This window comes from Stigmatopora nigra, chromosome 4 (assembly GCF_051989575.1).
Source record: "Stigmatopora nigra isolate UIUO_SnigA chromosome 4, RoL_Snig_1.1, whole genome shotgun sequence".
Classification (NCBI taxonomy): Eukaryota; Metazoa; Chordata; class Actinopteri; order Syngnathiformes; family Syngnathidae; genus Stigmatopora; species Stigmatopora nigra.
In genome coordinates this window covers 7,979,890-8,004,822 of record NC_135511.1, presented here as the reverse complement: position 1 = coordinate 8,004,822, position 24,933 = coordinate 7,979,890, and the positions used below count along the sequence as shown (strand labels likewise).

Below are 24,933 nucleotides of genomic sequence, written 5' to 3'. Positions count from 1 at the left end.
TGTCAAAAAGAGAAGAGTGTAACTGAAATAATAATTGTTTTCATTTGTGCAGTTGAGGTGGCAAGACTAAACGAAGACGTCTCTTTACCGTGCGGCACAACATCCAAAGGAGATAAAGTCTGGTGGAGTTTTGAAGGTGATGAGATGAAAGATTTGGACAAGAATGATCACAGTCTACTAGTCAGGGGTGTAGGGGAGCCCAGTCTGGGAGAATACATTTGCTGGCACGGGAGTGAAAGCGCCTCTGTCTATTTACTGTTGATAGATGAAGAAAAACCCGGTGAGATGATCTTATTTTAGGAAGCCCTCCAAAATGAAAGTAATGCCATCATTCCTTTTTAATGCTAAATTTCTTTTTTTTTACAATTGTCTATTTTTCAGATTCTTTCCTCTCCTGTCGTGCAAAGTCCTATAACTGCAAATTTAGCTGTACGTGGAGTAACAGTACCTACCATGTTGTACGGCTTGGACTGGGGCCACATTGGTAAATATAAAAAAATACATTTAAAATGAACTATTGAGCTCAGTCCAAATGTAAATGGGATTAATGTTTCTTTTTGGTCCCTCTTCAAGCCGCAAAGGAAACGACTTGTGCCACTGGTATAACGGCACAGTTAACAAACAAGATGGAAGCCTCCACTTTGAGCTGTATCATTCGCGCTCACCTTATGCTGAGGAGAGCACCATGTTGGAGCTCACTGCCGAGGCCACCGATGGCTATTTCTTCTTCAAGAGGACCATGAAATTTCATCTTCGAGACATCAGTGAGTCTTTGCAATTAATAAACAAACTCAATCACTCCCATTGTGGTAACTGCAAGCCCTTCCCAGTTCAAATCCAATGACTTGTATTGACATTTGTTATATGTGAACGTGTCACTTCTATTGTTACCAGTTAAACCAGACAGCCCGCATACCATCCAATGTCAAGAGCTGGACCACAGCTTAAATGTGATTGTCAAGCCTCCATTAAGCTGGTCCAAACCTCATAGCTTCTTCGCCTTGGAACACGAGGTTGAATATCAGAGCGCGCATGACGGCAATGTGAGTGCACATAATGTGTAATGGTATTTCTTGTACAGAAACAGTTCAGTAATCCTTGTTTTTGTTTTGTACAGTTTGAGAGTGTCAAGAGCACATCACCCATGCAAATACCCAAGATGATCACCAAACTGAGGGTCCGCTCCCGGGACTCATTGGTGCAGTCGGCCTGGAGCCACTGGACTGGCTGGACGAATGTAAAAACGCAGGTAATGATCCAAAGTCTTTGAGAAAAACTAATTGGAACGTCCCCTGTGTCATGTAATTATTTAAAAAAAACACTGATATTCTGACACAAAAACCTTTTCACCTATTATATATTTATTTTAAACCGAGTATTCCAACAACTAAACAGCCAATTGCAATATTCTTGCAGTTGCTCAATCATACTCCCAATATTTTATTCTTATTATTATAATTTTGTTTCTTTTGTTAGCATTCATTGAACTCGGTTATGACAAGCTCTTGTTGGGCAATTTTTAAACTTTAATTTGCACTTGATGGAATAAAAATGGCACAATTTGAAGACACAGGCAGTCATTGATGGCAGTAGACATTCAATGCATTTTAACTGAGCGGGGTGGCAGTAAATGACCACGTTTCAGTTCAATTGACCATGATAGACGTCCAATCATTATAAACTGACAGTGAATGGTCACTGACAGCTCTCCAAATTCAAATGGTTAAACATTACCATCAATGGCAGCCAGTGACTGAGGGTTTAATTTGAGAAAGGAGAGCCACATTTGCCAAACTCTAAACAAGCAAACGGCCATAGGCAAATAAAAAAAAAAGAAAGAAACCTGATGAGGGGCTAAACTAACACTTAAATGCTCACAAACAAACAAACTGACTCAAGATAATGGTTCCATTTATATGTACAAATACAACAGTATCTATAGGAACCACCTTACCTTTTAAATCTGAATTTGATTAACTCGTTGCAGATCCAAGGAGGAAAAATGAAGGTTTGCTAAACCCAAGGAGGCGGTGATATGTTGCTATCCATAAATGTGCTTGTGGACTGTTTTCACTGAATAACAATGAGTGCTTATCGACTTTAGATTTTTTTTCTTTGAACAATGTAAAAAAATGATGCATATTTGTATAATGTTTGTGAATTACGTCACCTTTGAGTATCTTCCATTAATAAAGCATCATTAAATAATAATGGATACTATATGGTCAACATCTTTTAAAATTTCAGTTTCAGCTCAACTCATTTTCTGCCATTTACTAGAGCAGATGTTAATAATTTAGAATGACATTTTATAACGAAATCTATATTATTTTGTACTTTTCTAAATCTTGACTGATGATAACACAATCATAATTGCCCATTAAGTACAAATAATTTTCGGTAGACATAGAACATGGGAAAGCAAATGGGAATAGGAGAATAGATGAAAACCTCCATTCATTTATCAAATATTTGTTCAACAAAAGCATATCAGCATCCACGTATGCCATTTTATTTTTCATCCACATTCCGTTGAAGTCAGTAAATCAACTCTGAAAGAGAAATGAAGATGTCAAAGCAAATTAGAAATAAAATGCTTAATGTTCATGCATTACCTAGCTCTCAATCTGGGGCACACCCGTCTCCACACGACCCTCCAAACGGCCCCCCTGAGAGCAGGGCTGCCCCAGATATACAGACCCGGGGTAACCAGCGCGTTGAGGCGCGCCATAATGGCAAACAGATTGGTGGCCTCGTTACGGAAGCGGAGACCAGTCCGGGTGAGCTGCCTGACGATGATATTGACAAAGGAGGGGCACCAAAGGGCCAGGAAGCAGATGACCACGAAAACGATGATGCGAAGCGACTCCCTCTTGTTGTCTCGTTCGGCGCTGGGCGGCTCGCGGGCCAGATGGTTTCGGGCAATCACGTACAGCTTGATAGTCATCAGAACCTTGATGATTGGTGAGAGGTTACAAAAGGTCACAAGTCGTCATGTAAAGGAAGGCTTAATTGTCAATGTGTACAAGTACAGAGCCACAACAAAAGATTTCAGGTGCAAGAACGGTTAAAATGAGCACGTCCAGTACACAAATAGACAGAAAGGGATACCTGCCTTGCAGAACAAAATGAGTAAAATCACACAATATGTTTTAATCTTAAATTTGAGAAAATTCAAGGTCATAAATTAAGAGACTCATTTGATGTTTCAAAATTCTACAGGATCCATCTTTTGTTAAAATATCGCTGGGCTTGGGTACAAAATCACGTTCTAGCACGATATTAGGATACACACCATGAATGAAAGTTTTATTCAAGTTTGTTGCCCCCTCAAAAAAGACAATTTTAGGGGGATCTGGAGCTCATTATGCCTCATTCGACTCGGTGCAATAAGTGTCACATTTTGCCGGAGTTACTTATGTATTTATTACAATTTTTGGTTGGAAGTGACATGAGAAATGTAGAATTGGAAAAAAAAATCAGCCATATCTTGTGCCTACTTTGATTTGGTTTAAAGAAGAAGAAAAAACGGGGACAGCAGCCAGCTGTTGTCAAAAGGTATGACTGAAAGTGTATAGAATAATAAATGAAATTAAAAAACATTTTAAGAGTTGTCTAAAATTCACTCATTATGCAAACGTGAGGATTTTTTTCACAGCAAGAAAACTACTGTCGTTATCCTAAAATATTAGGTATGAATCATTTGTATTTTGTAAATATTTTGTTAAATCTGACCTTGACCAACACGATGATCTGCAAGGTCATTACCCCAAAGGCGTTGATCTGGGCCGCCTTGGAGATGGGGACCATATTCTGCACGGTGAGGATGGAGTAGGTGTAGATCCAGCAGAAGGCGCACACACTGATCACTAGTGAGCGCGTTATGTAGCGATTGTAGAAGAAGGGGTGACACACTGCCAGGTAGCGGTCAAACTGCGCGAACAGGAACGTCAGCACGTTGACACCTAGGAAAGAAGGGAGGATATAGAAGGTTCCATTCCGGGATGGGTAGCCCTCCTGGACGTCAAACAGGCCCAGATAGTAGGCGGAGAAGCCGGTTAACGTGTCGCTCATGCTGGTGTTGAGCATGAAGATGAAACGGTTCTGTATACGCAACCAACGACTGGAGGCGATACCGACGGCCACCGAGCCGGCCACTAGGACCGCGCTGGTGGCGAACAAGATGTGGAAGATGAACACAAAGAAGTCACCGACAGAGTCAAAATCCACCGACAGAGGGATGGTACCGTTCAGGAGCATCCTCACACCCCCATCGCCGAGGAGACGATCGGCCTCTCCGGCCCCCTTTTATTGGCAACATTCCAACCTCCAGAGGGGCAATTTGGAATAAACAGCATGTTTTTGGTGGGGAGTGAAGTGAAGTGCATGTGATCACATGTGACGAGGCCTTGACACACAGTCTCAATGGAAACTACAAATGGGTCTCCTGTGTCACTGCTGTTTGCTGACTTCTTTCAACTTCATTTGGATTTTTCAAAACAGGGATGTCTAATGAAAACAATAAATAAATACATATATATATATATATATATATATATATATATATATATATATATATATATATATATATATATATATATATATATATATATATATATATATATATATATATATATATATATATATATATATATATATATATATATATATATATATATATATATATATATATATATATATATATATATATATATATATATATATATATATATATATATATATATATATATATATATATATATATATATATATATATATATATATATATATATATATATATATATATATATATATATATATATATATATATATATATATATATATATATATATATATATATATATATATATATATATATATATATATATATATATATATATATATATATATATATATATATATATATATATATATATATATATATATATATATATATATATATATATATATATATATATATATATATATATATATATATATATATATATATATATATATATATATATATATATATATATATATATATATATATATATATATATATATATATATATATATATATATATATATATATATATATATATATATTGACAATATGACGTTCCAATAAAAGTTGTAAATGATTGCTGAAAGTTTATCAACACAACTATGAATCTTAAGGAAGGGGAATATTTTTGAGTTTGTTTTAATACAAAATGTACTGTAATGTAGATGGAGCATTTCGTTGCAGTTTACTTAGACAACACCAGGTGTCAGTAGAACGCTTTGGCACAATGCCATTCATCATCGCTGTATACATTTAGCGTTGTTATTGTTTTGGAACTCAAATGATCGAAATGTACCCTCTGAACGCCTACAATAACTTTTAACCAGATTGGTTAAATAAAAACCAATGCTTAAATCCAGTGTCCTTTTAAAACGATCGGAATGAAGCAAACTGAGGGTCTTCTGTGCTTAAAAGGAGGATCCCATAAATAACCCCACTTCCGCACATCTGGTGCCCACTTTCTGACCTCCTTGCCTAACAAATACACACGTTTTTACTCTCACTCCTAAGACCTCGAGGTCAAACTATATCAACCAGAAAGTGAAAAGTGGTATATTACTCAAAGGTAACGTGTATTCTCATTTTTTTTCTCATTCAAAACCTAAAGGCTGACCATTGGCAGTACTACAGGTATAAAAACGTTGAAGATACATCCATGATAACGGTTTGTCTTTCAGTTAATAGCCTTTAATGCGTTCTTTGTGTGGTCTTTACAATGTTAAAGACGAGATTTTCTTTGTTTTTTAAAGCTTTTTGCAATTTTTGGGCCAAACGCGTATATTTGTAAGCGAGGAAAACAGTCATTTAAATGAGGTATGCATGTGGCTCCCATCTTTGCAGGTACCCCTACTGGCCGGTCGCCCTGCCTGAAAGCCAGCGAGGAGGGGAGGGCTGCTGTTCTGAGTTCGAACCCTCCCACTGTGGGCTGTGTTTCTCTCGTGCTGCACTCCGGGCTGGTTCCTATTCAAATGTGGGTCAGGGGTGAGGAAGCGTAACGTCATAAGCTTGCAACATGGCGTCCCGAAGGCTGTGAGATGAGCAAGAGGATGGTAAAGAACGCTTGAGAACCACCCTACCGATGTAAGAAGGTACGTATTTACAAACCATGATCATTGCGTATGAATCTGTGTCGGAGGGCTTGCAGGATGTGTGCATGTCGATGGGGATTCTTTCCTTTGCTGGTAGTTTATCTGCGGGTTTTTTTTCCACGGCGTGCCAACAAAAAAAGGGGGGACTATGCTGGTGCCGATTCGGTCTTCGTGGTGCAGGGTTTTCCTCATCGCCGATGCGTGAAACTTAGAATTTTGTTTGGCTTAGAATTGAAAATGTTTATGGAAAAGTGCTTTGCAAATGCTGGCGTTTTATGTTGGCACGATTGGGTTGCAAAATGATGTCTCCCACCGGGCCACCGTCAACCCAATCATCAAAACGTAAACGCCGGAGGGGAAAAAAAAGAAAGATGCATCGTGTAATCATGCTTTCACGTTCCAATCCCATCAAAACCTTGATTTAATCGAACAATAATAAGAAAAAAAGGTACAAATCCGATCACCGGCTTTTGTCAATCTAAATGGGACTCAGTTGTGCAAATTCAACGCATTTGATGCATTTACCATAATGGGTGCAGTCGATACCTAATGTATGGTACAACGTGCATTGTTTATAGTCAGGTTAATCCACCTTTTGTGCCGCGTAGGGCCAATTAAAGCGATTTAGCAGGACCAATGTTGTGGACTGCAGTTGGTGCAAGCTCACAAATTGACTCCCCCCAAGCAGCAATTTTTAGATTTGGTCCAATCAGCTTTATAGTAGATCTAGATCAGGGGTGCCCATTGAGTAGATCGCGATCTATCGGTAGATCACCAAGGAACTATTGGTACATCCCCAGGGTACTATTGGTAGATCCCTAGATTCTTATGTTATTCAAATCAAAAGTGGATTTTCACCACCATATGTGTTGACAGAGTCTAATGTGAGTTATATCAACATAAATAATTGCTGAGGTTTTCCTGCGGCTGTTTAAAAATTGGTAGATCTCTTTGAAAAGTAGAACTTGGAGCAAAAAAGTTTGAACACTCCGGATCTAGATCTCATTCACACATCAAATGTATTATTTACTTCCAAGATGTAAAGGCAGTTTGGCTTCTCAGGTGATTAGTGTTGCTAAAAGTACCAAGGGGCATGAAGATAATAAGGCATAGGAATGTCAGCAATGTAAGTTCCCTTTAATGGCTTCTGTTTTAGTTGAACCTTCTAAAGTGCATTTTCCTGTTTCGGCTGCCAAGGGTTACACCACCTGCAAATGCATGCATTTGTGGCTTGGTCACACCTGAGGGCCCAAACTCACAGTGACTTTAAGTTGTCTGAAGTAGTCCATGAACTGTTTGATAGGTATTGTGCCACACAGTGTGGTTTTGTGATTAATTTTACGTAACTTTTTCATTTTGGTTGCACACTTAACAGGAACGTATAGCATTGTCTGTTTTTCCCCAACAGTAAATAAATGTATTGTAAATGTAATATGATTTATTGGGCATTCAGAAACAAGCCTCACTTCTATATTCTGACTAGAATTGAGAGAGTAACTCTTTGGGTACCTTAGATGGTGCAAGTCGTTTTAAAAATGTTTTACTATTTAATAAAGGAAGCAACAGGTTTCTATCCAAATGTTGGTAAGACTTATTTGTAAACCAGAATGTTACAATAATAGCATTACCGTATTTATTTGCAGAAATGTTACACTGAAATACTCGGTGAGAAAGATGGTTGTTTTTATTTAAAGGGACAGACAACACCTTGTTTAAATGATCTTTGTATGAAATAGGGTTATTCAAAGAATATTGGTTTGCAAATTGAGAATATCTTGGATCTCAGATGCTGTGGAAATTAATATTTAAACACAAAGGATACCGCTTTTAGGTGTGGCCATTTTACCCAAACCCCTTTGAAGTGGAAGTAAAAAAAAAAAAAACAGACTACAATTTTGTAATCAGGATGCCAATTTTTTTTTTTTTTTTTTAAATCTAACTTTGCAGAGTCCACCTTATATTCTTCCCCCCTCCTGGAAATTGTTCACCCTTGCCACGGATTGTCAAACTGACCTGCAGCAACAATTTCTTACACTCTTAGCAAAATTAGTCAACTACATATGCCAGGCTAAACTGAGTGAGTAACTTGTTAAATTGTGCTATTTTAGGCGTGACCCATCGTAAGCTTGAAACCCTACATTTTGTGTACACAATCTTAATTAGATGCAGCTCATAGAGCTGATGGGAAGGAGAGGAGTCCTGACTTCTCGCATTGCCCCCAGCATTTGCTTATGTTACAGTGGGCATACACACACTTTGTTTATTCGAGCTTGTTTTGCAAAGATGACACCTCATTAAAACTAATGTAAGTATACCCGCCGGTGCGGGTTGGAGTCATGCTGCCTGCATTGCACTTACTCCGAGTGTTGCTAGAGTCCATGTGGCGCTTCAACTACAGTGAGAGTGAACTTTAAAAGGAGTTCATGTAAAAAAAAAGTGCAGCTTTTTGGGGGTTTGGCCAACCTGACGTTTTACCACTGAACATCTGCGCAGCACAGCTGTTAAATATCAAGAGAGGTACTTTGAGTTTCAATTCACTCAAGATGAGTCAACTGATCAATGTGACAAGCTGAACTGATCACTACAGACTACGAAGTGGGGCCTGGAGGTTTATTTGTGGCCTGTGTGTGCCTCATGATCAGCTATCCCCCCTCTTAATACACACAGTTCCCTGTGTACATTGTGATCATGGCTTATAGTTGCGTGTAGGCAGCACAATACATTAAGAAGGTTACGTAGGCTATATGTTCTGCTGACATGCGCTGAAAGACTTAAAGGCTGGGCCCTTGTGTCCATATAGGACATGATGTGTCCTGTTTGCTTGCTTTTTTTGAATAGTTTGATTTCTTCAGTGGCCACTGCATCGAGGGCATGGGTTGTTGTTGATCCTTCAGAAGAATTCGTCTTTAGCGTACTTTTAAAAGCCAGTGGGTTACATTGTGTTCAATGGCTGTATGTGGTAATTCTGCTTAAAAAAAAGAGGCGTGCAGTGTATTTCCTTACCCAATATGCTCAATGTCCTCAGGCAAAACATTGGCTGCAGGTTTTATGGGCGTGCTGCTTTTTGGAGGAGTGGGAGGATGAGGCCATCCTTATCTCCCCAACAAAGTTCATTCTTCCAAAGGCACAGTTACTTTATCATGGCAATCATATGTTCACTGGCTTGCTGATTGCTTTACTTCCACACACAAAGAGGTACTAAACTAAACCGGTGCCAATCAGGATTTAACTTTGATAGTTTTCTGGCATTGCCAGATGAGGTGCAATTGAATAATGCCAGAATCATTAATCACAATGACTCACAAGTCTCCCAACTTAGAAAGTTTTCTGTAGTAACAATTACTGGATCAAGTTAGTTTTCTATACTTATCTTAATAAATGGGACAAAGGTAATAAGCCAGAGTAAGGTTAGCACTTATTTGGTGAAAACATGATTTACGTGAGAATACCATGAAGCTGAGATTATGATAATATTTGTGTCAATATTTTGAAGGAAATAAATACAAATGTATTCATTTTCAACCAGTATCGATTAAATTAAAATTCCCCTGGAGCTACAAGAGCTCCCATCACTAATTGACAAGATATTTACAATTTAACTATAATGCTTTTTTTGAATAAACAAGAGAAATATGTCATTTTAATTTTGTTCCACATTTTGAGTATATTAACACTTAGCTTTTCATATTTTAGTGCGGTAATTGCAATAATTATTGTACCATTCCTTTCTGTTTTCGGTTCATGCCTAACTGAAATATAGTCAATAACATAAACGAATAGACAACAACTAATTAATAGCTTTTTCCAGTTGCACTGTAGAAGGATTAACATATTTTTTGTTTTAAATGAAATTGGCTTTTTGATTAAGCTTCTCGCTAGAAAAGAAAACATCCGCTTAGTACTCCAATACTCTTCAATATCAATCGTTCCTATAAAAAATATTTTTGGTTAATGAAATAAGTCTTATGTTCTCTTTTGTTTCATTTATCTTATAGTTTATTACTGTTACAAAAGCCTCATTTGATCAAGTCATGTTTTAGTTATTGTTTTGTTTGTAAAGCCTATTTATGCTATTTAATGCAACACATGAGTTTTGAACAGTGGCAGCTCAATTTACATTGAATAAACTAGCACTCATATGTATGTAATGTGGGGGAGCTAGTTCGTGTAAAAGTACACCAACATTGGCAATGGTGAATGTCAGTCATTGTACTTTCAGTTTTTTCAAAACCTTATGTCTATTCAAGAACAAACTTGTTTTAAAATCTTGTTTCGATCATGTTTTCGTTGGCTGTACGACACTGGGGTATATGGCACTGGCTTGCGCAATGGCCATTGACCCCCCTACTGTGATGAAATGGACGGGGCTCTATTCATTGTCTTTTACCCCAGGCAGGACATGTTTGTCTGCATCAAGGCTAAACTGCCTGACACATAAAATGAGTCTAATTTGAGAGGTTTTGACCCTGCTCTTCCTTATTCAGCATGTATCAATATGGATTGTACCTTCTCGATCCACACTGACATTTATATCAAACAATTACATGACATTCTCTCTTTTGCAGTTCACGCCCAGAAATTAATCCGTGTTCAAATTTCCCATAGTTGGTGGGAATCAGGTGTTTGACATAAGAGCATCAAGTGTAGGTCACCGAATGAATTTTGTATTGTATTTATTATTGAAAATGTCCACGTTGATGAGATTTTATACAAATGTGTTGAGATCTTTGCTGCTGTTTTATACTTTTGTCAGTCAAATAGGCTTGAGGTTTTTAAGTACATTCGGAATTCACAAAGCTCATTCATTGACCATTTTGGGGGAAAACAAAGGGTTTTAAATGTGCTTTGTAGTCCAGAAAATATAGTATCTGTTCATTGTGGATGTTGTGGGATGAGCAAGAATCTTCATAAACTCATTGTTAAAGGTGAGATTTCTTCTTGATACAACATGTATTACTCGTGTATGGGAAGCAAAGTGGGGTATGATCGAAAATTGGAACATCTTAGCTCATGTATCTAATCTCCTTTTCATGATCTTTGCTTTCGCTCATGGAAAAGCGCATGAGAGAATTGAAATCCTGTTAAATGCTGCAGCACCTGGATGTAGTCCATCTTGGATCAGCTTTGCCCATGCAGCCTGCTCGTCGGCCATGTTGAAATGGCTCGGAGGTGGTTACTCGCTGTTTGTATTTCAAACTGGCTTTGTACCATCCCCCTAACCCTTCCCCCCACTGGTTCTGCCCACCGGCATAGTCTCTGGGTGTGTGCTTGTGTTGTAAGTGCACTGTCTCCATGACTGTGTGCGAAGCAAGGGCTTCTACATGTGTGCAGCCGTTGGCTATTTTTTTCCTTTTGTCTTCCATTGCACATCTGTCTGTCTTACCTTATCTAAACAAGATGACCAGAGTCCACTTTTACCAGCATATTTGTCTTGAAAAGAAGTGAAGAAACAGACTGGCCTTAAGTGATATTTCTTGAATTCAGGCACATCATTTCTTATTGGATGTAAGCATACGACCTTTCACAGTAGTAGGGTGTGTTTTGTTATTGCGCCACAGGACTTTGCCTCACCTCTGCCCTCTAGCCAAGCTCCCGATTCTCTGTTCTGGAGATTAGTGCCACAGCCCACTGGTCGTTCCGTCACCTTCGCCGTATGAAGTTTTAGGCAGGCCTTCTCTTTTTAATCCTTAAATTTATTGGAAGAAAAGGGGATGCCACGGGTGAAAATCTGATATACATAGAAGCAGATTGTTAAAAACAAGTCAAAATTTAAGATGCATTCCTTACCAGGCCTCCAAATTGCCTGTGACAATTTGGAGTGATCATCTGACCAAAGAAAGCAAATCTGTGTGACAGAACTGTAGGTGAGAAATTAAGTGACTAATCTAATCTTGAATTTCTAGTATTGAACAATCCTCTGCACTACTATTGTGTGCTCTTGCAACCCACTTGGCTGGCGTTAAGTATTTTCTTTGTTTTTAATGGGTTCATCTTTATAGCGGTGTGTGAAAGCTTTCAAACAGAAAAAAATGCCTCTTGATCCTTATCATGTCAATGGGCCTAGTCAAACCTGATTGTTCAGATCTTAGGTATAACAAGTTATAATTAAGAGGCACTTTGCATTGATTTGATACACTGTGTTCTTTGGATGACACTTGATCTTGATTTCTGATCATGTCTATCAAGTTTGGGTAAACACCCCTGTCGGCCTAAGAAGAGGTACTAAGAAGCAGTCAAGGTTGAGGCTAAGCAGTGGGGTGCTTAAAGGTTTTTAGAGGTAGGCTGCCCCTCTATCATTAAGTCACAGCCTGTTTTTGAAAAGGTCAAAACTGCAGGCTCAGTAAACTGATCCTGAGGGTGCAGCTTGAAGGGCAACATCTACCCCGTTCTCCACTCAAAGCCCCCCAGAGCTGGCTTCACTTGGTATGTGGGGCTGTGTTTGGTCAGAGCACGCCTTGTTTCTTAAGGGTCAATAATTCCTTTAGGCCCTCCTACCCAGCTATCTTGACATCGCTCTACTTCTCTGCCAGAACACATCTTGCCGTTTAGTAGAGGGATTAGAAATGCAGGAATTAACACTGCTGGAACCCACCACCAAGGATGCAACCATATCCAGTTGTCGTTATTCAACTAAATACAATATTTCAGTCAATGTTTGATCCATCCTTGAGTTTATGCTGCACCTTCGATATGAAATTTAGACAAGAAATAAGCTACCCAACTCAAAGGTGAAGATAGTGTAGGACCAATGACAACCCCCTCACCCCCTGTGGTATTAAGCCTGTTGTCTTGGGCATCACCTAAAGAAGAGGAGCTAGGCCTACACATGTCCCTCTCTAGCTGCGTATAGATCAGCAATAATCCATTAACAGCTCCCTGGAATCCAGCCGGCCGAGCACAGCACAACACCGGAGGGGCCAGGGGGAGTTGGTAGCCATGTGGGTGATTGGGGGGTGACCAAATGAGGAGGTGGGATAAAGGTTTTCTTTCCCCCTCCTCGTCTGCCTTGCGCATGTGGGTTCCAGGCCCTTTTTTATGTCGGTTTGGTGACGATTCCTGTGAAATCATCGCCTATCGCCAAGTTGATTGCTCCATATCCCGGTAGTATATTTAAGAATTAGTTGTAGATTTGTAGATGTTCCTGATTAGCTCATTATGATAACATGTCGTGTAGCATGAAATCTTTGTCTTACATCTGTATGCCTGCTGGGTGGAAGCCTAGAAGGCTAGATGAGAGCGATAGAGAAGCAGCCTGGCGACGGGGGAGGGGGATGAAGACCATGAGTAGTAGTGTCAAAGCAGAGGAGGCAGGCACAGGCCTGGACCTGGCGTATAATGATCTCTCCAGCTGATTTGTATCAGCCAGCTCGATGGTTCTAACACAGGCACCCCCAGCTAACAATTCCAGCAACAGTGGAATGTTGTTCCAATCCCGGTCTGTGATCATTCATGTTTTGGATTTTCACAGGATTTCAATAAATTGAGGTCTTGCTCGGTCAACTTTTTCAAATAAAGGCTATGATGACAGCATGTTTTAAACATTCAGAATTTTTTTTGTTTTGTTTTGTTTTAAAGATAATAGTTTTTTTTTTCTTTTGGAAAGTATTAATTGGGAGAAAATACACATTTACTTGTATGCATGTATACATGTTCAAACATTTTTCATAGTTCCACAATACATAACTATATTTAATTCCTATTGACCCGCGGGTGAAATAGCAAGGTATATAAGGAACATTTTTATTATGGGGCTACTGAGTGCAAATGTTATAAAAGTCAACACAAATCACATTGATATATTTCCGGGTAACTGACCTGGGTAAACGCTTTCAGGGTTGAGAGTGACCCGGATAAATACTGGAAGGTTTAGGGATAGTGGACTTTATCGTATGCCTTTGCAAGCATTTTTTATAATTTACACCTTACAAAAACAAGAAATCCATTTAAACTACATTGTTTGTTGTATTTGTTTTGAACCTTTGCTTTTTTTGCATTTGCTGGCAGTTAAGAATCATTCCATGGAACATAATGAATTGTCGCAATTGGTACAATGCTGACATGGTTCATATTGACGTGTACAATAGTATATGCTGACTAAGGTAAGCGTTATTCTATAATCTCTTGTAATGCGAACACATTGTTCTGATGGGCATTAATCATGTGTGTCCGTATATACCAGGGCTTTAGAAAACAGGAAAATTATGAGCCAAAGGCAAAAAAAAACAAGTTGAGTTTTGGTGGCAGGCCCAGCCAAATTAAGCATTTGGTCCGTAACATACGCTAAATAAGAATAGGATAAATCGAAATTGTAGGCCACGCAAGTCTTTGTTTTCTCAATGTCCAAGCAGTCCAAGGGAGGGCTGCTGGTCCAGATTCATTGGGGCCAAGGCTTTCCAGCGATCGCCATCATGTGCCACACTTGAGCCAAGGAATCACTTAAAGTGGGCAGTATTCCATTTCTAGTGGTTGAAAAAGAAAACATTACTGTGAAAATAGCAAGACTAACAGCAACATCGATAGTACGCTGGTGAATTTCGTATCAAACTTTGGATGATAAAAATAGATGAGCATGAAGGGCATGTCTTTCTCAAAAAAGGGGTGGCAGAAAATGTGTGGGAAAACACTAAAGGTGTGAGAAAGGGGACGACAACAAAGAGTTTATTTTGCTAGCGGCTGTTCCATACATACCACCAAACCTGTATCCTGAAGTGGGTGTTGTAGTACTGTCAACTTTCTCTATCAGAATAATCATTCTCTAAGAGTGACACTGTGATTGGTGTGCCAATGAAGAATGTTTGAATATAATCTCAACTCTTTCAGGAACCCAAACTACAACATGTTCTCCAAATTACTGGAGAGTTTATCACTGACATTTTAACATGGGATTATAATTTCTTCAAACACTTTTGACACATATTATACTCCCATGTAGTCTTTAATCCAAGGATTTTTAAAAATTTATTTATTAGGTTGTTGTATGCACTAAAAATACTGTGTTGTTGGTTCAAAACAATTTAGAGCTTTGTCTGTCCTAATTTTCCAAATAAGGAAGGGCCTCTCTGGATGATCGAGTGGTGCTGTCCTTGTCTTTGAGCCACACCCTCCACTCCCTTCTTTTCCTGCCCTGGCTCCTGTGTAGTTTTACCTGCTCAAGTGTCACCTAATCCCTCCCCCCGGCCCTGCCGTACCACCGACCCCCACCCCCGGACAATGGGGCAGAGCTGACATTACCATGACCTAATGAGGAGTAGGGTGAGGCCACTTTCCAAAAAAGGGCACCCCACTGAAACCAGAGTTAACTCTTGTGAGAGTGAAAATAAACCGAGCGTAGACACCTTTTTAGTAAAATAGTTACTTTATCCTTTTTTTTTCTTCTTCCCACCCCTTTAGCCTTTGTGCCAGAACAGTGGCAAAATGTACAGTCCGAATTTGATCCACACAGGGTTGCAATTTGTTTTAAAAGCAAGATGAGAGGGGAAGGTTTCCTATTTCTAAGCTGCCATGTGATTATGTGGCACATTTGGCCAACATCCCCACGAGAGCTTAAAGCTTATATGGGTGTACTCACAGGAGCTGCAATCACACGTTCTGGTTTATTGTTGTTTCAAAGGCAGTCAGTCTGTTTCCGTCTTGCAGAGGTTTGATTGCTGTTTTTGTTTGTTGGATTGCACAATAGGAAATTTTATGGAGGGGTATGTCATAAGCCAGTGTGAAGCTAGCGTTACCCCTAAATAAGAATGGATGAATACCTGACATATTGGCAAAACTTGTAGAGATAAACTTTGTAGTATCCTTGTGCTCTTTTTTTTCATGTGTTGCTGCTTCTAGAGAACTCCAAACTCAACTTTTTTGTTTTGTTTTTCCTCTTTACAGCTTTAAGGTGGCGTTCGTGTAGGAAGAGAGCAAGATAGAAGGAAAGACGGAAGGAGGAAATGGAACTGCCAAATCATGCCAAACAACTGCTGCTGCAACTCAACCAACAAAGGGCCAAGGGCTTTTTGTGCGATGTCATTATCGTGGTGGAGAATGCGCTTTTCCGTGCCCATAAGAACATCCTGGCAGCCAGCAGCATCTACTTTAAATCTTTGGTCCTCCATGATAACCTCATTAACCTTGACACAGAGATGGTCAACCCATCTGTGTTCAGGCAAGTGCTGGACTTCATCTACACTGGCAAGCTGCTCTCGTCCTCTGACCACAGCAGTGAGCAGAATTTCAGTGCCCTCTTAACCGCAGCCAGCTACCTCCAGCTCCATGACCTCGCTGCCTTGTGCAGAAAGAAGCTGAAGCGCAGTGGTGGGAAACCCCTGCCAGGTAAACCCTCCACTCCAGGCCCCCTCAGCCGCTTACGCCTCAATAACCAGCGCCTTTCCTCTTCCACGCCCGGCGGGCCCAACAACCACTATCATCCCACCCCTTCAGACGCCGACCAGCCACAGCCAGACGAAGGCCTTCGGGACAAGCTCTCTGATGACGAAATGTATATCGGCAGCTCTGGGAGGAATGTCAACGGGGGAAATGGCAACAGTAACGGTCACCTCAGCAGCGGAGGAAGTGCGGGGGAGCCTGATCTCGGGCTAGACCTGACCAAAAAGAGCCCCCCGTCGGCAGGCACGGTCACAGATGCTCTGAGCCCCCACAGCAACTCTCAAGAATCTCCTCAATCTGCCTCAGTATCCACAACCAACAGTGCCTCGCTGGATGACTCCTCGACAACCCTTGCCGGTGCGGACGTCTGCAGCTCAGACCCCGCTGACTTGAACTGCCCCTCTAAAGCCGAAGACGGCCTGCATGATGGACCCCCACCCCAAAAGAAGTATCGGCAAGGTGGGCGCAAGAACGAATGGCCCAAGAAGGAGGCATCGGGATTAAAGACAGAAGATCACGACAGGCCCCTGGTTAACGGGGTGATTGTGGGGCCGAAAGATAGCCGAGCCGGCGGGGGCGGCGTTGGAGGCTTGCTCTCCGATCAGGGCCACCCGTGTAAAGACGAGGAAGAGGGAGGAGAGAACGGCCAGGACCAGAGCGAAGAGAGCGGTCAGAGCGACGGAGAGAGTGCGGTGGGTGGAAGAAAAACTGGCAAGGGGAAACAGAGCGCCAACTATGTGTACCGTCAGGAAGGTTTCGAACCAGCGTTCGGGGACAACCTCTACGTTTGTATTCCTTGCGGAAAAGGCTTCCCAAGCTCAGAGCAACTCAATGCCCACGTGGAGACACACACCGAAGATGAGCTGTACATCAAAGAGGAAGTGGGGACCTATGTGAAAGAGGAAGACGAAGAGGAGGCCGAGGACCTTTCCACCCCTGTGGGCCCCTCCAACTTTGGCTCCGAAGCACGCCCCTTCAAATGCACCGTTTGCAATAAGAGCTACAAGGACCCAGCGACGTTGCGGCAGCACGAGAAGAGTCACTGGCTTACCCGGCCCTTCCCCTGCAACATCTGCGGCAAAATGTTCACACAGAGGGGCACCATGACACGCCACATGCGCAGCCACCTCGGCCTCAAGCCCTTCGCCTGCGAAGAGTGCGGCATGCGCTTCACCCGCCAGTATCGCCTGACGGAGCACATGCGCGTGCATTCCGGGGAGAAACCGTACGAATGCCAGCTCTGCGGTGGAAAGTTCACCCAGCAGCGCAACCTCATCAGTCACCTGAGAATGCACACCTCGCCCTCTTAGAAACGCATCAAGCCAAAGAACTCTGGGAATAGTCAAAACGAACACTCGCTCTACAAAGAAACGCACATGTACACATTCTACACAGTTCTATTACGTTCGGTTTACGACGCCCTGGCCCAGTGAGCATTTTTGCCACACTTTGGGCGATGGTGGTGATATTGTCAGGATTGTGTCACCATTAGTTTTAAGTGGCATATGCTCACCTCTCAGGAGTTCTAGAGGGAGAGTTTACTTTTTTTTTTTTCCTCCACGCTCTCTCTTATCTGTCCTTTTTATTCTCAGACTAAAGTCACAGTCGTGGCTTCGTAGCTTTGCGACTTGTGGTCTTTCTAGACCGATAAATGTGAATGTGGGTACCAATGTAATGTCCAGCCCTCGTCACCTAACGCCCCCAACCCGAAAAAGGCTTTCCTCTTAACTTTCTTTCAAACTTTTTGCTGGTTGGCCACTGAACAATAACTCAAGAGTCCCTTCTGCTCTCCAGCGCCATTCTGACCAAAAAGATTCAAAGAGCCCATTGATACCAGTTACTGGCAATAATTTAGCAAAAAGTGTTTTTACTCTTAACAGCTTTACTATAGCCTTTTTATCTTGAGAGACGGGGCATCTGGATGTAAGATGAGGGGGTGACTGGGTTCGGGACTGTGTCCGTGCTTTAACTGAGAAAGATTCCAGGGGGTGATCGCGGCGGGGTAAAGTTTTAGTTTAAATAGGATAAATGTGCTATGAAGTTCTCTTCTTGGCCATTGACCATAAGGAGTCACTCATTTCCATACTGGCCTGTTAGTGTACCAGGCAACCAAACCCAGTTGGGAAAGAGGACCCCCACACCCCCTTGAGGTACTTGTTTTACTCAAAGAACTTATAATATTTCAGTGAATGTTTAAACTGGAAGATCTTGGGGTTTTCTTGAGGCGGGAAGGGTTTGGGGTTGGATGGGGGCTGTTTTTCAAGGGGCTACTAAAGGGTGTTTTAGACTGAATCCAAATTCAGTGGGTACGTTTTATTTTGTCTGTATAGCTTTCCTCCCCATGAGAAAAAAAGTCTATTTATATGGACTTGTGACCTCGCTACCTCTGATTACTCTTACGAGCGCTATATGTTGATTAGTTCAAAGTTCCTATGTAATTAATTGTATAAAGTGTGTAGATTATCTTCACCTAATGCTTTAACCTGCCCATCTCTCAACACAGGTTTTTAACTCTTCTAGATTTCGCGTTTTATAGTCTCTTTAGCCGGTGCATTTATTCCAAATATAATATAGCTTTCCCGGTGTTTTCCGCTCACGGTGCGCCGCCTCAAAATGTACTGTAGCGTCTTTCCGAAAGGCACGTAATGGTTAGTTGGTCTGGATGTAATGTTTTCCAAAGAGCTTGCGAATGTGGACGACAGAGATAACTAATAAACAATGCTAGACAAGTTCAAACCAAAGCTTTAAAAAAAGATGTACTTAAGATATATAACATACTAAATTATTTCACATTTAATTTTCTTTTCTCCCACCCCCCCTGTATGATACAAAGTTAAGAATTATATTGTAAGTCCATATAAATAACACACTTTTGATGGAGTTTTGCCCAATGACTATTGAGACTGTGGAAAGTTGTAGTGGTTTGCAAAGGAAAGCTTGTGCTGATTGGTGGGCCGGTGAATTTAACCACCTTTTTTGTTGTTGTTGTTGATGATGATGTTCTTTTTATGTCCAGAGTCCTTATCACTTTATATTCCCAAACTTTAAAAACAGGGCTCGACATGTTCTGTTCAGACCAAACAAAATGAAAAAAGACAAAAAAACTAGGATTTATAATCAGAAAATTTAATGTGAAGTTCGAGTTGCTTGTTAGTTTCTTTTTGAGCCAGACTTGTGAAAACTTGTAACAAGAAGGGAGAAGCAGCAATGCACTGGACAGCTACTCATCTGACTTCTACAAAGATCCTTTTTCGTCGTCATCGTCTTAACTTTTTTTTGACCGTGTCGTAGTGCTTTTTAAGTTATTTTAATCTCCCGATGCTTTACCTCACAAGCCAATATATGCTTAATATTGGGCCGTTGTCATGGCCACTGTTGTCACTAAATAGCCTGTCCAGTGCATCCATTCTTAATACTTTGTGGACCTTCACTAGAAGTATATTTGGTATTGGCATTCCTTTTATTTTGTTTTGTTTAACTGTCTTGATTGTTTAGGGAGGGGTTGATTTCTTTGTGTTCTATTGATCTGTGAATTTATCGCATAGGGATGTTGCCACAGTTAGAAACTTTGCCACTACACCCTGGATTTTCACATTACTTCTGACTCGGTCATGTTGGCTGTGGAGCGGTTGGTTGTCTGTTGGCGAGTAATTGCATGTTTGGTACACGTAACCCCCCCTCTCTTGTTCTTGTAAGCCACAAACATGCATCCATCCTCTGGTGTAAGATGGAGTCCACGATACGTTGCCTTCATGGGGAGTGCAGCTCAATATCTGTCATGCAAAGGATGTTTTTTTTTGTACGAGATATCCAGCCATTGTTGCAAAAAAAGACTTTGTAGCTGCATTCGAATGCTTGCTCTTGTGACATTGAGAAGAAAAAACTCCAAACTGTGACCATACTACTACTAATACTATTACTACTAGAAGTACTACTAGAACTACTACTATACAAATACTTCAGGGATGGTTCTGCATCTGGGAATGCAGGCTCTCAGCTACATTTGTAAGACATAGTATTGTATCAATTTCTCTGTATTTTAATTATGGGGAGACAAAGCAAAACACTAGTTTCATACGTAAAAAAAAAAATTAAGGGTGAGGGCGGGGGCCTACTTCAGCTAACACAAAGAGCCTTGACAAAAGGTAAGGCAGCTCAAACAAGTCCACATTTTAGTTGAATACACATGATGTTCATAAATAGTTGCAACGTTGTACAAAGAGAAGAAAAAATAGCTCATACCCAAAATCCACAAACTATTTTTTAAACCAAAGCACATTTTAATGACTATGGAACCATGTGTGGCTCAAGAGAAAAAAAAAAGAAACATATGTATTTATCTCATTGTTTACAAACGTATATACAGTTTTTACAGACCTCAAGTTGAGGCCTGGCCAGTCAGAGTTGGATTTTTATTTTCTCCCTGCTACTGCTTTTTTTTTCACAGTTTACTGCCAAAAGAATAGCGTGTGGTGGACTGTTGCATATTCAATTAGAGGGCAGGAGGGGGTGTTTGATTCTCGGAGCGCTAACCCCACCCTCTGCCAGCTGGCTTTTGCGGTGACCCGTTGCCCCAACCCCCCTTTCTCCTCGTGCCCTCTGGCCTGTCTGGGGGGTGGGCAATGCATCCTTGATGTGTTCATCAAAAGGCATTGTTAGCAGGTCGCCTTACCCGCGTCTCGTGCGGATCCGTGTTTGCCCGTACGCACTTGTCGACGGCCTCCTGGCGCTTTTCCAATTGTGGGAGGGGCCAGGTGAGGCTGCGCAGGTAAAAACAAAATAGTATCATATCAAGGTGTGTTTGGTAGCTTTTGTTTTTGTCTACTTCCTTGACATGAAAATGATAGTGTGAAATGTGAATTGCAAGTTTGTCTTTTTTTTTTTCCCCCCGCCTCCGCTGCTCCTTTTCTTTGAGTCACAGCAGTGCACAAAACTCTGGCTGGCCGAGCTTCCATACAAAGTTGGTGCAAACACTTATTGACAGTGTTTTTTTTCTTTCTTCAAATGTCTATTGTCAGTGATGAATGTATTTATTTGTGATCGTGCCCTCACCTCTGCAAAGAATTTGCTCAAAGTGTGAGACTGAGGTGAAGGCAGGATCCCCTATTTTTTATTTTATTTTTCTTTTGAGAGTTTCAAGCTGAGAATCAAATGCGAGACAAAGCCACCATTCTGTGATACTATTGTCTAGGATATATTTTTTTTAATAGTCACTATCCAATTTCTCAGTTACACCTGAATGTCTAGTGTTTTTAAATGTAATTCTCTGCGGGTGTTTTTCCTTCCCATTTATATTTTTTTATTTTACCCATTTTTTTTTTTCTTGTCACAGAAAGCCTCATGATGTGACTTGTGATTGGAGGCCACTGACTTTTTCTTTAACGGGCTCTTCCTGGGTGTTGCCATCTGCCATTTAATGAAAGCAGCAAACATACAAGTCAGAACGTTCGCATTTTTTTTCTTTTAAACCACTCGTTATGTTTGCGTGTTCTTATTTGTTACTTTAGAAATTTTATTTGGGGAAATGTAGGGTGAGATAGCTTTATTAAGTGCACTTTGTATGGTTTTTAAATGCTCCGGCTGAGCCTGGGATGCTCTCATATCGGTTAACCGGTCCCATTCTTCCCAGTAGTACCTCATAATCTGTCATTTGTGATTGGTGGATGGATCACCTCTTTATGCAGTGTTGCAAAAGCTTTAAAAGGTGTATTTACAAAGTAACTTACTTCTCCAGGACATAGTATTTACTTGATTTCTTCTCGCTTCAAAAACTGGTACTACTATTTTATTTTCGTCAATGGGAGCCAATGTTAAAGTGGTCAATAAACCTCACCTTTAGCTTTACCGTCCCTCGCTTTACTACAGTACAGTACATTTCAAACCACAGTTTTTATTTTTTTATCCCAACATAATTTCCGCTAGCTCTCAGGCAGCATCGGTTGTTACAGTTCCGTTTTTAATGTTCTAAATCGCAACACCAAAATACCTCTTTCATCGTTTACAGAAATGCACTGTCGTGTTCTGTTGTTACACCTTACTTATTTTCCGTCCATCCAAAGCCAAAATGGTGAGTCATAGCTCCAGGGTTTTTTGTTGTTGTTTTTTTTGTTTTTTATGAAGTTTATATCAGTTTGTTGCCGGAAGGACACAATAAACCGCTGCCGGTAAATTTACCCGTGAAGTAGCTCCAGAAATTTAGACTCCAATTTGTTTACTTTGGCAAGAAGTGCTCAATAATGTATCAGGAACCGCGCACTGAGAAGCTCTGGTTCGTACGCATGGGCTCTTTCTTGATAAATAATTGAGCATTGAAAGCTCTGTTGCTTGCAAAACGCATTTGCGTTTGTACGTGAATGTGCGCACAACTGGTCTTTTTTTTTCTTGAGCAAACAAAGACGTCTAGACTTCCAAATGATGGCTCAAACGCACATCAGTATTTAAGGTGAGCTCCTCGTGACCTTTTGCGTGGCTTGTTGGCAGCACCCAGGCTGGGCTGGCTTTTTTTTTTTTTTAATATCACTTCATGTCCAGTCACTCGTCAGAGAGCTCTCGTATTCAGGTCAGAGCCGCCGCTGTGCATTGCCAAGGGGCTCAGAAAAAAAAAAACTTAAGTGTCATAAAAAGTGTACTACAGCTGACCTCAGCATTCATAACCTTGCAGTCTTAATGTACAGCATTGAGGAAAATAAACTGTTATTTTACGATCTTTTCATTAAAAGCTTGATTGAAAACCGAACCTGTTGCTTGTGGCTTTTTTATTTTTTAGGATTCGTTCAAACAAAAAGTCAAGAAAAGCCTACTACAACAATTGGACTTTATTAGAACTTACGGAGAGGCATTAAATGATTATTACGAACCCTTTCAGATGGATTTGATATCTCCTGTGGTCAATGGCAGCCGTTAATATTGCATAAGGCCAAGATTTGAAGGGAAGTTTATAGACTTTTTTTATATCCTTTTACGAGTTGCAATCATCTTTGGTGCCAAATCATTCCTTTCATCATTTGGTGTTTTGTATGGATAGAGGTCATGTGACTGCAACATCATCATGACCTTGTATCTTGTATGCACATCTTATTTGAGGTTATCTTTTTCAGGTGAGCTGGTATTTTATGATGAATCAAAGGTGGCCAGGTTAGTGTTTTGAAGATGTCAACATAGCTGAAAAATTGCATCTTCCCTTTCTTTATGTGCATACACTTTTGATTCTTTCAAGTTTACACTATGTAACTCCCTGTTTTTTTAAAACACATTTTTTGATTTACTATAAATTGACTGAAGCAAATTTTTGGGACAATATTGTAAATGGCAGTATTACACTAAAGTTGAGAAAGTTTTATATTTAAATATAATTACTAATGTAGTGTATAATCCAAATTAATGACAACAGGCATCTATGGCAAACTCATTCCAGCTGCTTTGAATTTTTGCAATGTAATCCTTTGTGCCTATCCACTAATCAAAATTGCTAAAAGTACATTTTCTAATGTGTTTTTGTATATATAATTCAAATGCCGTTCAGTCATTTTAAAGTTGTTTGCACTCCCTAAAGAAATGTATGAAAATTCTAAATTTTCAAAGTGCTATTTTCCTTCTGGCTCCTTTTTAAGTCTTGGAATATGGCAAGAAGTCCTTGTAGGCATTGCAAAACTAATGCAAGCACAGACAAGGACTCCAACTCTTGTGTGACCTGTTCCATTATCTCCTCCAAACTTCTTGATTTAGTGCAGAGCAGAGCCACATGATGCAAAGACCGCCTTTCCAGGCCTCCTTCACCCCACCCAGAATCCTTCTTTTGATGGCTCGCTCTGGAATGCCCGAGCATCTTTGACAGTAAACACACCGATTGAAACACTAGCTCACGCCCTTCTCAGGTATGTAAATGAATGTTTTATCTACTCAACAGAACCCAACATTGGCTAGATATATATATATATATTTATATCAAAGGTATGCAACGAATTTGGGCTCGTGTACTGAATGAAAGTATTTTTATATTTCAATTTAAGGCAATTTAGTGTTAAAATGGGGGGGGGGCTTCTTGTTATGTCACCAATTGCACAGTGAGTTTTTTCAAATTTTGCAAATTCCCTGCAGTTGACAACAATTTATGTACACTTAGAGGATTGGCTATGAATACTCATTTTTCACTAAAAATTACTGGCAGTGAATGATTGTTGTGACTGCTCCAGGTCAAAATGCTTTGGACATCCAATACTGTCAATGGCAACCAATCCATTGAAATGACTCAAACTTTGAATATTTAGTTTATCCATTTAAAAAAAGAAAGTCATTTACCAGTTACCATTTCCAAGGTTTCGCCTCGTGAAATTAAAAATAACATCACTCATTTCCAATTGTGTGAAGCCTTAAGTCGACTTTTTATTTTTATCTTTTGCAGTGTAGTCT

The 24,933-nt window shown here is 40.3% G+C and overlaps 3 protein-coding genes across 3 annotated transcripts; 2 read left to right on the top strand and 1 right to left on the bottom strand.

Moving 5' to 3' along the window:
* The first annotated feature begins 144 nt into the window (after positions 1-144).
* On the top strand, positions 145-6,774 carry il12b2 (interleukin 12B 2). The gene is made up of 7 exons (XM_077714595.1): positions 145-280; positions 382-484; positions 574-764; positions 895-1,043; positions 1,124-1,245; positions 6,401-6,433; positions 6,765-6,774. Exons 1-7 carry the CDS (start codon positions 145-147, stop codon positions 6,772-6,774), a joined length of 744 nt encoding a protein of 247 aa, XP_077570721.1.
* Positions 2,612-6,223, bottom strand: LOC144195137 (uncharacterized). Its single transcript, XM_077714552.1, has 3 exons — positions 6,173-6,223; positions 3,736-4,305; positions 2,612-2,953 (listed from the first exon to the last, which is right to left on the bottom strand). Exons 1-3 carry the CDS (start codon positions 6,221-6,223, stop codon positions 2,612-2,614), a joined length of 963 nt encoding a protein of 320 aa, XP_077570678.1.
* On the top strand, positions 5,960-23,260 carry hic2 (hypermethylated in cancer 2). The gene is made up of 2 exons (XM_077714772.1): positions 5,960-6,156; positions 16,030-23,260. The coding sequence occupies exon 2, from the start codon at positions 16,089-16,091 to the stop codon at positions 17,832-17,834; it is 1,746 nt and encodes a 581-aa protein (XP_077570898.1). The 5' UTR covers positions 5,960-6,156; positions 16,030-16,088; the 3' UTR covers positions 17,835-23,260.
* The last annotated feature ends 1,673 nt before the right edge of the window (positions 23,261-24,933 follow it).

Excerpts from the sequence above, each read along its gene's own strand:
- il12b2 (XM_077714595.1), top strand. The coding sequence starts at position 145 with ATGAAAGATTTGGACAAGAATGATCACAGTCTACTAGTCAGGGGTGTA. Across the intron at positions 281-381 it reads GATAGATGAAGAAAAACCCG|ATTCTTTCCTCTCCTGTCGT; the intron begins GTGAGATGATCT and ends TCTATTTTTCAG. Across the intron at positions 1,246-6,400 it reads GGCTGGACGAATGTAAAAAC|TGGAAAAGTGCTTTGCAAAT; the intron begins GCAGGTAATGAT and ends TGAAAATGTTTA.
- hic2 (XM_077714772.1), top strand. The coding sequence starts at position 16,089 with ATGGAACTGCCAAATCATGCCAAACAACTGCTGCTGCAACTCAACCAA.
- LOC144195137 (XM_077714552.1), bottom strand. The coding sequence starts at position 6,223 with ATGCACACATCCTGCAAGCCCTCCGACACAGATTCATACGCAATGATC. Across the intron at positions 4,306-6,172 it reads ATTCATACGCAATGATCATG|GGGGCCGGAGAGGCCGATCG; the intron begins GTTTGTAAATAC and ends TGCCAATAAAAG. Across the intron at positions 2,954-3,735 it reads AGATCATCGTGTTGGTCAAG|GTTCTGATGACTATCAAGCT; the intron begins GTCAGATTTAAC and ends CCAATCATCAAG.